This window comes from Ixodes scapularis, unplaced genomic scaffold (genome assembly GCF_016920785.2).
Source record: "Ixodes scapularis isolate PalLabHiFi unplaced genomic scaffold, ASM1692078v2 PGA_scaffold1__304_contigs__length_218370807, whole genome shotgun sequence".
In the NCBI taxonomy this organism is placed as follows: Eukaryota; Metazoa; Arthropoda; class Arachnida; order Ixodida; family Ixodidae; genus Ixodes; species Ixodes scapularis.
Window position 1 is genome coordinate 44935315 of NW_024609846.1, and position 13649 is coordinate 44948963.

The 13649-nt window shown below is 43.4% G+C and overlaps 1 protein-coding gene across 1 annotated transcript in view; it reads right to left on the reverse strand.

Annotated features, from left to right (window-relative positions):
* LOC115320156 (general transcription factor IIH subunit 2) overlaps positions 1 to 13649 on the reverse strand; it is a 28139-nt gene that overhangs the window by 1838 nt on the left and 12652 nt on the right. Inside the window, exons 5-13 of the mRNA XM_040210893.2 lie at positions 10719 to 10824; positions 9670 to 9760; positions 8173 to 8260; positions 7943 to 8019; positions 6552 to 6582; positions 5137 to 5188; positions 4333 to 4439; positions 1572 to 1680; positions 1086 to 1125 (exon numbers count right to left, since the gene is read on the reverse strand). Coding sequence (XP_040066827.1) covers positions 1086 to 1125; positions 1572 to 1680; positions 4333 to 4439; positions 5137 to 5188; positions 6552 to 6582; positions 7943 to 8019; positions 8173 to 8260; positions 9670 to 9760; positions 10719 to 10824 — 701 coding nt within the window. The remainder of the gene's footprint in view (positions 1 to 1085; positions 1126 to 1571; positions 1681 to 4332; positions 4440 to 5136; positions 5189 to 6551; positions 6583 to 7942; positions 8020 to 8172; positions 8261 to 9669; positions 9761 to 10718; positions 10825 to 13649) is intronic.

A 13649-nucleotide genomic window follows, 5' to 3' on the forward strand; every position in this document is an offset into this window, starting at 1 on the left:
CGCTAAATTTAGCAGGGAAATTTACCCATCATGCACTGCGCGATTACGCCAACGCCGATGCCGCTCAAGCTGGAAACGGGCGCCTAAGAGCTGCGCTCTAGAAGTTTTCAATTTGCGGGCAAAGCCGAAATTGTACCCCTAAGGGATGATGATGATAGTATTTGTCGCCAACTACCGTAAAACAGCGAGCATGCGCCCGTCCTTCCATTTTACGATAATTTAATATTTTTGTGGCTACGATCTTGAATGTTATTCCCAAACCGAGTAAGGGCCCCCTCCTTATTTTGATTGGATGATCTCTGAATTTGGAGGGGGTGCTTGCTCAGTATTTTACAGTTGTGTGCGCTCCAAATTTACTGGACCTCAGAGTTGCTTTAAAGTGCAAAGTAGTTGGGTACAAATGCTATCATCATCATTCCACAGGAGTAGTTTCAGTTTTGCCTACAAATGGAAAAATTCATATTAAAACATATTATCGGAAAAAAAAAAAAATTTTTTTCCCTAGGTTTAGTGTTTTTTTAATAGCATCTGTTACATTACACACTTTATTGAGAGCATCATGCACAATGTTCTCAAAGCTGCTGGCATAAACATGTCACTTAACTGAGTGCTTCATTTACATGAGCTCTCATGGAGATGGGGTGCCAGATAAAGCTTTGCAGACATACCAATAGGTTTGTACACTATCAAACCTGTGGTGCATGCCATGCACAGTAAGACATTGCTTAAACAGACTTCAAGTAGTTACTATGCTTTCAGGGCAAGCATGCCTAGGCTGTTGCACACTTCCATTTGACAGGGCTTCAAAGAAATGCACAACTACTGGAGCATGGCTATGAATTATCAAGCCCCCTAAAAGAAATTGATACTGGAATAATCTATGTTCACTAGGAGCACTAGCACCGCAAGAGTGCAGTAAGAATTTGTCAAAATGGTGCAACTGTTGCGGCTGGAAAACCTTTGCCCTTCCCAAAAACAGTAGGAGAGCAGCCAGCATCTCCAGATTAAGCCAACGAGACTTTTTAGATTTAAATTAATTCTTAGAAAAAGGGAACTGCCAGTAAAAGAGAAACCCCAAAACTTACATGATTGTCAGGGATGGAGGACAGGCAGGAGAAACATGAACTGTAAGAATGAAACAAAGTGACACAGTTCAATCAGTCAGCATCTTTGCCCTGCAAAAAGAGTTTGATCAATGCACATGGCAGAGATTTATAACCAGAGATAAATGAATGTGTCTTGGGGCTGTGAGAAGGAAAATTCAGGAGAAAAAAAAGGCAGTCCAGAAGATCTGAGTGAGTCAACAGACGAGGGAGTCGCACGTAGTCGAGTCGGCAGAAGCTTTCTTTTCGTGAAGGTATATGTGACCTTTGCGACTTGTCGAACAGAAGAAAAAGGAGGGAAAGAAAAGAAAGGTACCTCGCAGCTCAATTCTGCCAACTGTTGTCCTTCCCTGAAAAGGGGTCTGCCCCCCCGAACTTTGTGGTTTAGCGAACGTCCGTGATGCGGCGTACGTGGCCTCGCAACTCAATGTCATTTAAACCCCTCAATATAAAGTAATATGTACTCACACAACGTCATCCTTTGGAAGCGACTCCTTCGGCATCTCCTCAAATGCATCTAATGCAAACAAGTGATGATATGACCTTGCAAGATGGGGTGCGGAGACCAGCGTCAGACCTGGCAACAAACAATACTCGAATTTCATTACCCAGAACAATGAAAATGCCCGTAAAAAGAATGGTAACCGTTGAAGGGGTACTCTGGTGTTTTCTTCATAATCCCCGATTTGCCTATAAACTTGCTAAATGCACCAACAAGCGTCGATAAACTAGTAACCCAAATATTGGGCCAAATTAAATCTCTTTCACAAAGTTCTTGAATTTATAACTTTGGTCCTCACCGTGTTTTTGCAAGTGAAGGTCTCTACTGGCAACAATAAAAAAGTGACATCAGGAGAAGGCAGGGGTTGACTTTTCGGACTGTAGACTTTGTTTCCAATTGATTAAAAGCAGTTTCATGGTGAAAATTAATACTTTGAAAGCTCACTCCAGCAGCAGCGCAACTGCACGGAACAAATGCTCAGCATAGTTCATTTCTAGACTGCCAGCTTGACCTGCAATGCAAGCCTAGCTTCCCCCGATGACACGCCACTGAAAAGTGTTGGTTTTGGCAGAATGCTGGTTTCGGCATCATTATCACTTGCATATGCCACAATAACTATTCTGAATTTCGTTATACTAAATATAGCATACCAGAAAGGGTAAAGTCCGGTGATTCCGGAAATTTAGTTAGTTGGATTGGCTCAAAAAATCGCCGAAGTACTCCTTTAAGACTGGTGCGCACTTTATTCACAAAATTTTCCAAACACACTCAAGAGGATGGCGTCAGAGAAAAGACTTTTTGGTTTACAGATGCCTGTTGCTCGCACTGTTGTAGCAGATGCTACAACTTCAGTGAGGGCAAACACCATTAGTACTGATAATGTTTGTGGCAGGCATAACTATGAGTGAAAAGTTTATAATTAATGAGGGAATTGCCCAGACGCCTGGACCTGCAGTTTGCAGTACCCAAGAAATTAAATTACTAAGGTTAACAAACAAATCAATAGAGACAAGTCAAAATGAAAAAAATTAATATTTTCTGGTCTGCTGCTTCTTCTAGACTTGAGGCCCGTTCACACTCTTGCAACCGAGTATGACCAAGAGAGACTAGACTTGTTGAAACCTCTTAAAAATTTCTTAGGGCGAGAGAACACGCTGGCACGCTGGCGCCGTCTATGCGGTGACCTTGGAACTGCATCTCACAAGAGCGAAGGTTTTGCGGGATTTCCGAGGTCAAATGTGCATAATACCTAAAAGAAAGGCTCGTTTATAACGTTGACAAAAGTTTTTCGAGCCAAGAAAGAAAGGACAATGCGCGAGAGAAATAGAAAATATACCGGACCGCCAAGTTTACACTGCTACTCAATAGATGGTGCCAGTGTGTCTTCTCGTTGTAAGAGGTTTCAAGGAACCCAGTTTTAAGAGGTTGCAAGAGTATGAACGAGCCTTTAATGGAGAAGAGCTTGCATCCTAAGTTTACTTACTGTTTTCTAAGGAGCAAGGTAAGAAGTTGCTTCCATTGCAAGCCTCCTTTCTCAAAAACTATGCTGTCACAAGGCCTACTGACATTGGCCCTGAGCGCTCCACAGCTCAGAGCGCATGAAGCAAAAGCTGGCACTGCAGTATCCAGGGGTCTTTCTTGGGTTCAATCCCCACCCCTGCCCGTTTGGATCTGGATGAGCATCGTACCGGCGTGTGGTCATGTAAACACTACAACACGATACACATTAAGAACCTACAGGTTAGCGGTTGCAATGCCTTAGTCAAATTTCTCATCTACAACATAAATCAGTGTTACCATACGTCAAAGGCAGGCCAACCTCTCTCTGTGTTGTCTATAGTAAATGTCTAACTTCCTTTTTCTTTTCTGGAAGATGCAAGACATTATCCATGCCCAGGATACAAGTAGGACTCAGTAATGAGGAGCGATGGGCCAATAAAAATCACAAGGCATAAGCTGCGTCGCGTTACAATGCCTGTGGCATATGCCACCCAAAGTCCCAAATCAATATGTTCCCAAATACAGCAAGCGTGCAGACAAGCTGGTGGAGGTTGGTCATGTTGAAAACTACCCGAGACTGCGGTAAGAAATGGGAAACTTAGTAGAAGAAAAAGACACAGGAAAAGGAACGCCTCAAAGTAAAACTCAGACGCTCCTTGTCCTGCAACTTTTTTCTACCAAGTTTTCCACCTTTTACCACAGTCTCAGGTAATTTTCAATGTCATCAATGTTTTCTGTCAAGTTGTGACAGTAAAACAATCCCATCATCTCCATCTCATAGCATCAACCAGTGGCGTATCCAGGGGGGAGGCTTATGAGGCTTCAGCCCCCCTCTGAAATCCAGCCAACCCTATAATATACACAGACACTTTGAACCCCTCTCCACCCATTCACACCCCCAATTCATGGAAATCCCAGCCACCTTAACCCCCCACCCCCTCCCCCCCCTTCCTGAAAATTCCTGGCTATGCCACTGGCATCAACATCATATTCTTAGCAGAATTGTAGGAATGCCCATAGTTTATGAACACCCCATAATGCACAAGTGGCCCAACTCAACCAAATTTAGATAACAACTTCAGCATTAAATAACAGATTACGTGCTTGACAAGTGAGGTGACAGCTGGCACTGACCTATCCCTCACTTTTCTATGCAATCAAGTGGAGGGAACAGGTGCAGTCACCAAAGGGTTCCAAACAAAGGCAACACGAAGAGAAACGGCTCACCGCAGGTCTTGCACTCCACAGGGAGGGAGCAGTACTTGCCGCTGCACTGGGGACAGAAAAAGCCGCTCTTGCTCAGTCCCTCCGACGTGTTCTGACTGTCTAGGTGGCTGATGGTCAAATGGAAAACAGAGACTTATTTCAAGAACCACAACCAAACAGAACAGTAGGGATTAAACAGAACGCGAAACATTAACGCTAAGTGCAGCTTGTGAAATGTAGGCGGCTCTGCAGTAAAGGCTCGTTCAGAACTTATGACAGCTTAACACGAGATGACAGACTGGTATCCCATATTGGGTAGCTTCCCTCCTTTCCCTACAGTCTACAGCTTGTACTTTCTCATCTTTTACACGTCATTCTTTCAGTGTGGGTTGAAACAATCCTGACAATGAGAAAAGAAACCATCTCTCATAGATGGCACATAGATTCAGTATCGCAAAAACTGTAAAAACTCCAGCATTAAAATATTTGCACACAGGCACCCCACGTTTCAAATCTGTGCAGTGCATCATAGCAGAAAGCAAGGAATCGTAAGGCAGTCTGTCACACACAGACACAAATGTCTGAACCAGCCTTAACATGGCTTTTACTTTATTTTACAAGCATAGGAGACATAACTTTCTTAGAGGTTGCATGCAAAAAAGTGTGAACGATTGCCAAGGTCAGGGGATCCCACTTCAAAATATTAACAACAAAAGGATGCAGCTCCATAACTGCATAGTGCAGCGAATGATCTCAGGCCCTCTGGCTTCATTATATAACTTTCCAAGAGGGTATAGAAGTTCACAGGAGGCACTTTGAGCTCACCAAAAACAGATGGACGGTTTCCCTTCACCCTCTGTTCGTTGGTAGGGAAATCCTGTAAGTCCCAAGCACATAACATGAGTCTGCACAAATGGTAGTGGTTACAAAACTACATGTTTTTTGCGGGTACAGTAGATTCTTGTCATATAACCCAGATTTGAAATGTGAAGTCAGTCCTATTTGAAATACTAGATGCTAGAAGGACCACTAAAGAGTAGAAATAGTAGAAACTAGAAATAACACATGGTAGAGAATATAGATAAAAGCTAGAAAGCAAAGGAAGCTATATTTGAAATACCAGAAGCTGGAAGAAATACAACAAATTCTGAATACTGGAAATACTAGAAGTCCACAAGCTTTAAAACTTTCACCAACTCAAAAAATGCACCACTGTAAGAAAAAACTAAAACGAAAATACTGCTTTTCAATGGCCATCATAACATTGACCCCCGCCGTCACCGCTGAAAAAGAGCCAAGTAGGCATCGAAACAAAGTGTTCCCAATTAGGGCCTGGTTAGACGTCTTTTTTTTTTTAAATTATTCCACCCAACCGGACTGATCTCTGTCGAATGTCCTAATCTAGAAGCTTGAATGCTTCAAGAAACGAAAAACATTACCAAGAAAAATTACTTGTGCAATGGGGTACGTAAACTAAAGCGTGCATACCCAATTTTTCTAGTTTCCTCTATCTCAGATTATCCTAATGATAAAAGTTCACCAGCTTGCCTACCTTTAATTCTGTTATTTCTTTTTGGTTAAGTGAGGTTCCTAGAGTTTACTCAAACATTCGGTAGAGGTCCCTCGGGAAGAGGGCCCGTAAATCTATTTCTCCTCAGAGGATACAGAGAGCTAATCATTGTGACTTATGAAACTAGCCCAGCAAATGACAAGGCAAAGAAGTGGTTTGACAAGGTAAATTTATGGGTTTACATGCTAAACCAACATAGGGCATAGGTGCATCCCAGAGGAGGTCCGAGGATTAGTTTTGACCACCTGGAGTTCGTTCGACGTGCAATCGTAATCTCAGCCCTCTCCGCAACAAACCTCATCATCATGTGGGTACCTCGGAGGGGGTTGGAACGAGTCAACTAGGATTCAGTAGGTCAGTGCTTTGCACGAATCCACCGAGGCAGCGAAGAAAAAGAGAGAGAGAAAACAAATGGTGGTTTTTGAGAGATTAACAGCGAAGTGATTTGGACTAAAAAATATTATTTGCACTACTTCTTCGGCCATCAAAGATTGTTGTGCTTAGTGATTCAGTGGAGGTTGGCTTTTCCAATTAAATGATACCTGCCACAGTTTGCTAGGTCACCATCATCCGCTCCTTGCATGATTACGTGAAACAAGACATGTGGGCATCTTCCTACGATGGTCAACAGACATCCATTTAAATATGGTAGGATCATGAAATTCCTTACCCATTCTGATGAGAGAGGATTCAGAATTTCCCTGAAAAGCAAATGAACAACAAATAGTAATAAAAAAACTATCAATTAAGCAGAGGAAGCTCTGGTCAGTCTCATTTAATTTGAAAGCAGGAATATGGTCATGAAGCATCCAAACTTGAGCATGTTCTACGAGCATTAGCGTGCAGCATTTTATGCTGAACTTTGGTGTCAAGCATCTCGGTACTGCACCACAAATGTCAAAAATGAGGAGACTGTACCAGCACTCTACAGTTCTACTCACGTCTGTGGAAAATTCTGTCAATGACACAACACATTATCTGCAGCTACAACGAATGAATTTGCACAAGACGCTGGACAAAAAGATGCCATATTTCAGCTACTTATCTGCACTGCGGAAAAGACTGCTTCTTTTCCTGTTTCTTTCTTTAATAGGCTTTTTGTACCCTTTTTCCTGTGTAAAATCGGAACCATATTCTCACATACCCAGGGTTTTAGAATAAAATAGCACAATAACATAAGACCAAAGCTAGAAAGCCTTGATCAGCATTCAATGCAGCATATGGGAAAGATGCCACATATGAACGGAGAGTTCCATGTTTATGTGTGTGTATTACAGATGTTTTCGAGTGTGTTTGCATATTAGGCTAAGCACACTGACTAGAAGAAGGGCATAATGCAAGTACTTAAATGTGATAAGCTCTTTCTTTTAAATGAATTACAAATTTATTTGGAAATTACCATATGCTTCTTGCAACTCTTCATTCTTTGGTGCTTCCAAGCAAGCAGATCATTCTATATCACATGAATTCTTTTTTCAATATCTCACTTACTATGGCAGTCCCTCAAAAATTTAAAGGCACATTCATATCACATGCTAATCAATGCAAAGTGGGTCCCTCATAAGAACCAATTTGCATGGACCCATATAACTTGCATTTGAGCCAATTGTTTTTACAAGCTAGGGACAAGCTGTGCAATCATAATACCTAGGTATGTATAAAATTATACAACTAATTAATAAAATAAATAGTAAATCTCCCCAAATTCAAGATATCAAGTATGAAAATAAAAAAGGCTTTCAAAACATTAGGAATCACAATAGCTACCCCTGTTAACTTTAGAAATGCATAGTGTTTTTTCTTGCTTTTCTGTTTATTTTTGAGTTTGTAGGCTAAAGATAACTGTGGTCATAATTCCATAAACTGATGCACATATTCACGTTTATATGATCTCTCACAAACCCCTACACACAAGCCACATAGGACTTTTCTAATATTATGTGCCCTGTTGAAAGGAGAGGAGGTAAACTGTGTACATCAAAGAACCTGTAAGGACTAGATGGCGGAACCACTTGGTCAAAGAGACCTTTTTAATCTTTCCTCAGAAATTGTACCACTCACCGTGACGGGTGGTGGGATGGCATGCTGAAACAGAATCTCTTTGAAGTGATTCTCATCCATGATTACGTTGTAAGTGCCTGGAAGCAAAGGAGAGAGCAAGTCGAGGATCATACAGACATATTATCATGCAGAAACAAAAATCAAAAGGGACTGCTCTTGTTCTGGAACACACCGTTGAAGATCATGTACAAAAATGAAAAGAAAAATGAACATATGTAAGACAACCTTACCTCCAGTGGCTTTGGTGAGAGCACAGCACACACGAACTTCAGCTGCAAGGCCAACCACACTGCAACGAATGCTGCACTTCTGCATTGCCTGCATAAAAACATAAGAATGGAGTCAAATGCACGGCATACCCTGTTCGCCTTTACCAACTGATGCAATATCCTCTCCGAAACGAATGAGCTAGGTTAAATTTCACAATAGTGAAAAAACCTGCAAACATCAAACAAGTGGAAAGTGGGCTGGCCCCATTTCTGCCAAGGCCTTCTGGGCAGTGCAGTTTCTAGGAAAGGGCTATCTCTCATTGTTCTTTCATAAATACCGTATTTATGTGAATGTAGGTCGACCCATTTTTCAATTTCTGAAAATCTGAAGAGGGGGGCTTGACTTATAATCGAACCAAAGCATTCTACCTCCGACAAAAACTAAACAATCGCGATATCAAGAACACCTCCACTTGGTACAAGTTCAGCCAGCTGTGCTTGCAACATTGCACTATTCTGTGTGCTCAATTTTTTATTCTTTTTTTTTTTTAGATTTGCGCAAACGAGTATTATTGATGGCGATTCGCAAATTAACCCGAATGTACGGCGGTGAACAGCGCACCGCGAGCCCGACTTCCGGAGGTGGCGGCACTTCTTGTGAGAGCCACTCCGGAGGCTGCTCGAACAGCCTCACGGCTCACTCCCTGCGGCGTATTTTTGCAATTTTTCGCGCGATCCACGGTCACACGTCGTTCGATCAAGTGTCGAGATCATGCTGGACCACGCGTGATCCGGCAGTTTGGGTTTTTGGTGCTTGTTTATGGCCATTCTTCACCCAGAAACAACCAACAACTGCGCTGTTGGTCGACCCGTCGGAACGGGTGACGCTCCAGTGGAGTCTGCAATGGCGCGGGATCTTTAACTGTGACGGCAAACGAAGAGTCTTCCGTGGGCCAAAGGCTGGCAACGTACGCCACAAAAGTGTGCAATCAGTTTCTACCCGCGACGTGCAAAGCGATCACCGGGCAAGCATGGAAGATGCAGTCATTTGCGAAGTGGGAGATTTCGTTGGACGACGCCGACGACGTGCTTCGAGAACGTAGCAGTGATGACGACGAAACTGACGTCACCAGTGAGGACAAGACGTAGTCTAGTCGCGGACAGAGTGAGAACAACAGGGAGCAGCTTCAGCTGTCCCACCTCCAGCGTGAACTTCCTAGTTTCGATAACGCCTCGGCATCTCATGCACTTTGCGCGTACATGCGCAGCGAAAGCACGCCAGAAGGCATCGATCGTGTGTTGGAGGCTGGGCTTTTGAAACAGATACTTTGCCGTTCTCATGTGTTCGCAATAAAACGCGCATCTAAATTTTTTTTCTTTTGCTTATGTGCAATGTGGGTGGGTGAGGGGGAGGGTCGACTTACGATCGAGTAAATACGGTAGAAAATAATTTCGAAAACATGAGTGGGCTCTCTTTCAGTAGTGGGGCCTCTCTCAGAATATATTACGGTTTCATACCTCAATCGTTTTGTGGATGTCGCTAGGATCGCAGGTGGTAAGGCTTCCCATCACGACAAGCACCTCTCGACTGGTGTGGGTCGGTAAATGCCTGGAACCATAAAAAGGAAATTAAGTCAAACCTGCTACCAGACATGCCAAAATACTGAGTGTTTAATCTGGCACTGTTTAGTATCGTCTTAAAATGACGCTCTGCAGATAAATAGTCAAACTTGAGGCATGTAAACCGAAACTGATTTCAACTTGCTTCAGTCACCTTGCCAAGGACTTAACTTTGTTTAATGTGACCTCAGCAATGACCAATGACTTTATACGATTAAGGCAAAAGACAAAGAACAGAAGACTCAATCGTTGACTGGTGCCCAAGGCTCGCAGGAACTTGAGCTGAGATTTCACTACAGAGCACAATAAAAAGCTGCACCATTTTAACATGTACTACTTATAACAAATATGTACTAATGCCATTTCTATAAAATGGGACAATCACGAATATAAAAAAATGGGTGCTCCAAGAACCCTCTGGGGTTCCTAGAGCTCCAAAATTTCCTCGAACATCCTAGCACCTTGGTAAAGCATCCTCCTAGTTTAAAGCTTTGAGGCAGTAAGAGCGGAGAAAGGAGCGAAAGGGAAAAGGGTAAGAAAAATGCATGAGGGGAGAGAGAGAAAAGAGTAAGAAAAAGGCATGAATGCCCCGTTTTGGTTTATCTGTTTTAGAGGGCCTGAGCTACTCAGTGGTAGATAACTACAGGAAAAGCACTCCATGGTATGTATCTTCGTAAGGTCTGTGGGGCAAGTGAATCACTGAATCAACGCTGAGACCAAAAGAAGTTCCTTGGCTGCCATTCAGAGAGATGAGCATTTCTTGAGATTCAAACATCTGAGAACCCTTTGCCTAAGCATTTGTGAAAAAAGGGCATCAGGTGATCCATTCTATTCTGACACTGCACAGACCCAGATCGTTTTTTTTTTTCTTTTCTTGATAACCTGTATAGCTTGCGAAAATAAAACTCGACAACTGAGTAGCCACTAACAGCGTCAACTGTACTTACCGGAGCACCTCCGCCGCCAGTTCCAGAGAGTTCTGCAAGGAGGGTTCTCCCGACGGCACCTTGTTGGTGGCCGACCGGAGAGCCTCAACCACTTTCGAAGCATTGCCTGTTCGGACAGATACCAAGAGGTCACTATCTGCACTGGTACAGACGCTTTTATTCAGCTGTCCATGAATTGAGTGTAATTTACTACCATTTTATGCACTTTTATTCTGATCACTTCACTTCATCTCGCACAAAGGGTGCTTTTTTAGACACCACAGCATTCTCGTCTTTCACGCGGGATTTGTGGGTGTTTGTCGTACATGTCTGCGCTGGCTGGGCACTATGATGAGATGTGGAAGGGTTACTGACTTTTTCCGTACCATGTCCATTGGCTGTTGGTCAACCGCGAACGATGGCTTTCATGCACCGTCGAAATTCTGATTTGGCGTGCCGGAACACGTCGCACCATCTCGTGGATAGCCGAAGGACTACTACAGATTCAGTTTCAATTTCGTTTTGTGCTTTCTCCCATAACTGGTAAGCTATCACAAATAAATCCTTGCATGGTGGCGGCATGCAGGAATTCGCTGCTTGCTTTTTTGGATGACAGTACCAGCGAGGACTGTGGACAATGTTGGATCATTTGATTCGAGCTCCTACAGAGATGTCTGATCTCTGAGGCACAGCATACCGACGGGTGCACGTTGGAGAGCATCATTCTAACTTTCTAGGCTGCCCTAGGCCGGGGCACACATTTTATCTGTGCCGCTTGCCATAAAAACATTAGTAGAGCAGAAGTTAGAGCAGTGCTTTTAACAAACCTAGGTTTTGTAAACAAAAAAAAAGAATGTTCTGAAGGACATGTACCTCTGCATTCAACAACATGCCTGAAAGGTATAATTCCACGCAAGCACACTTGCCGTTGGCGGAACAAGAAAAGATTGTATCAGTTAGAACAGTGGTTCTCAAATCGGGTTCCGCAGACCCTAGTCATTTTTGGGGTCCACAGCACCCTCACCTCAACCACCCAGCCTCTTTTTTTAAATGGACCATGAAGCCAATTTGGAAGTTTTATTTGACGATAGAAATGTGCATCGGGCACGTCTTAGACACTGTTGACCAAGTTCTAACCTGAACAGACGTTTGGGTGCCGCACCAATAAATTAAACAGGTATGGAAATAACCGTGCTGGGAACAATGCCAGAGACCCTCCCGAGCCGGCGACAGAAACGTGAACTAAAGTGATGCGCTACATCAAAGCATGACGACACCGGCTCCTCGCCAGGCGATTCGTAAAACGAATGACGTGCTCTTGGCGTTGCGGCAGCGTTGGCGAGTCGGGCAGAGAGTCGCCCGCTGTGAGGCGGCGACTGAGGTGCTGTTGGCTAAGGTACCTCAATATATGGAAAGGTAGCGACATCTTTCACCCTCACCCTTTACTTTCTTTCTTCCTCTCTTTTTGGCGACGCACACGCTGCCTAAGGGGTACCAAGAAGAACTAGCAGACGACGGCCGAGTCATCTCTGTGCGTCCAGGGAGCACACTTGTTCACGTTGTGTATTTGCAAGTGCAGGCTGCTGATATATACTCATAGTGCATAGTGCCATGCAAGTGTTAAACACCTAGAGAAAATTAATTAAAGGGAACCTGAAGCGGCTTTGGAATTGAGGAAACGCACTTAAATCATCTTCCTTTGACCTCCAGGACATCGAATATCGAAATAATTTTTTATTTCAGCGCATGGAGACAGCAGAAAATCATTTTCAAAGTAGTGCTGAAGGCCCTCCTTCCCGGAGTGAAAGGTCAGAAAAGGAGTTTTCGGAATCTCCGCTCTCGCACATCTTCAGCGCCCATCAAAGCTATGCACGCGCACTTTCGCTATTTTTAAAAACGCCAAAAAAAGATGTCATGACTGGTGCTAGTGCGACGGAATATACCTGGCAAGCTTGCGATTGCACGCGCGGCCCTCGAGCGACATGCACTTGGGGGCCGAAGGATCCTCTAATGGCGTAACGACTGCTCGGAAGCTTTTCGTGTTTTTTCGCGTTTAGTTACATCTTTGGGGAAAAAGAATGGTTTCCCCAAAGGTTCACAGGATAAAACTATGCTAAAATCAACCTCTATCTCATTTTTTTTAAAGAAGTGTTCCAGCTTCCCTTTAAACGTGCTGGCAGCGCTTTCTACCTTCGGATAATGCTTACAGAACTAAAGAGTATGATGTGGTTCTCACAAACGCTGTAAGCTACCTTCAATGTAAATCAATAAAAACATATGTTTTGTGTTTTTTTTTTGCACGGCTAAAGGGTTAGTGTGTCGTGAATACGTCAGAAAGCCTTTGTGATATTTAGCCCTACTGCATGGCGGGAAATTCCCGATTCTGCGATCTACCATGAGCCCAACGACGACAAGCGCGAATTGCGATCGCTGCTGTCTCTATGCTAAAAAGACCTTGAGAAGTTATACCAATCATACTGCAGATAAGTATGCATAAGCTATCAGTAGGCAGGACAGCGTACTATAGCGATCATTGCTGTCAAGGTGTTTTTGTCCAAGGCCTAGCGTACATGTGCACGAAAATAATCACACTTTGGATGGGAAAATAACACATTTCCGTAAGGAAACGGCTCACAATTCTTAGGGAATTACAATCTGTATACTGCGTCGGATATGCGACCCTTTGATATGCTAGAGAAGAAAAAGGCCGCATACTATTATGCTGTGCATGGGACAGTTTTTTTTTTTGTGGCATCACTATATATATATAAAAAAAGGAACCTGCCAAATTGTTCGCACCGCTCAAGCAGATGTGCATTTGCTAACCAATCTTCACGAACAGATACACTTTGCTACAATGTGCGATCAGCATAATATCCACTCGCAGAAAAATGCCAAATGCCAACTAAATATTCTCCTTCTCTTTTTGTAAGCTCCTTAATTAAAGGTTTC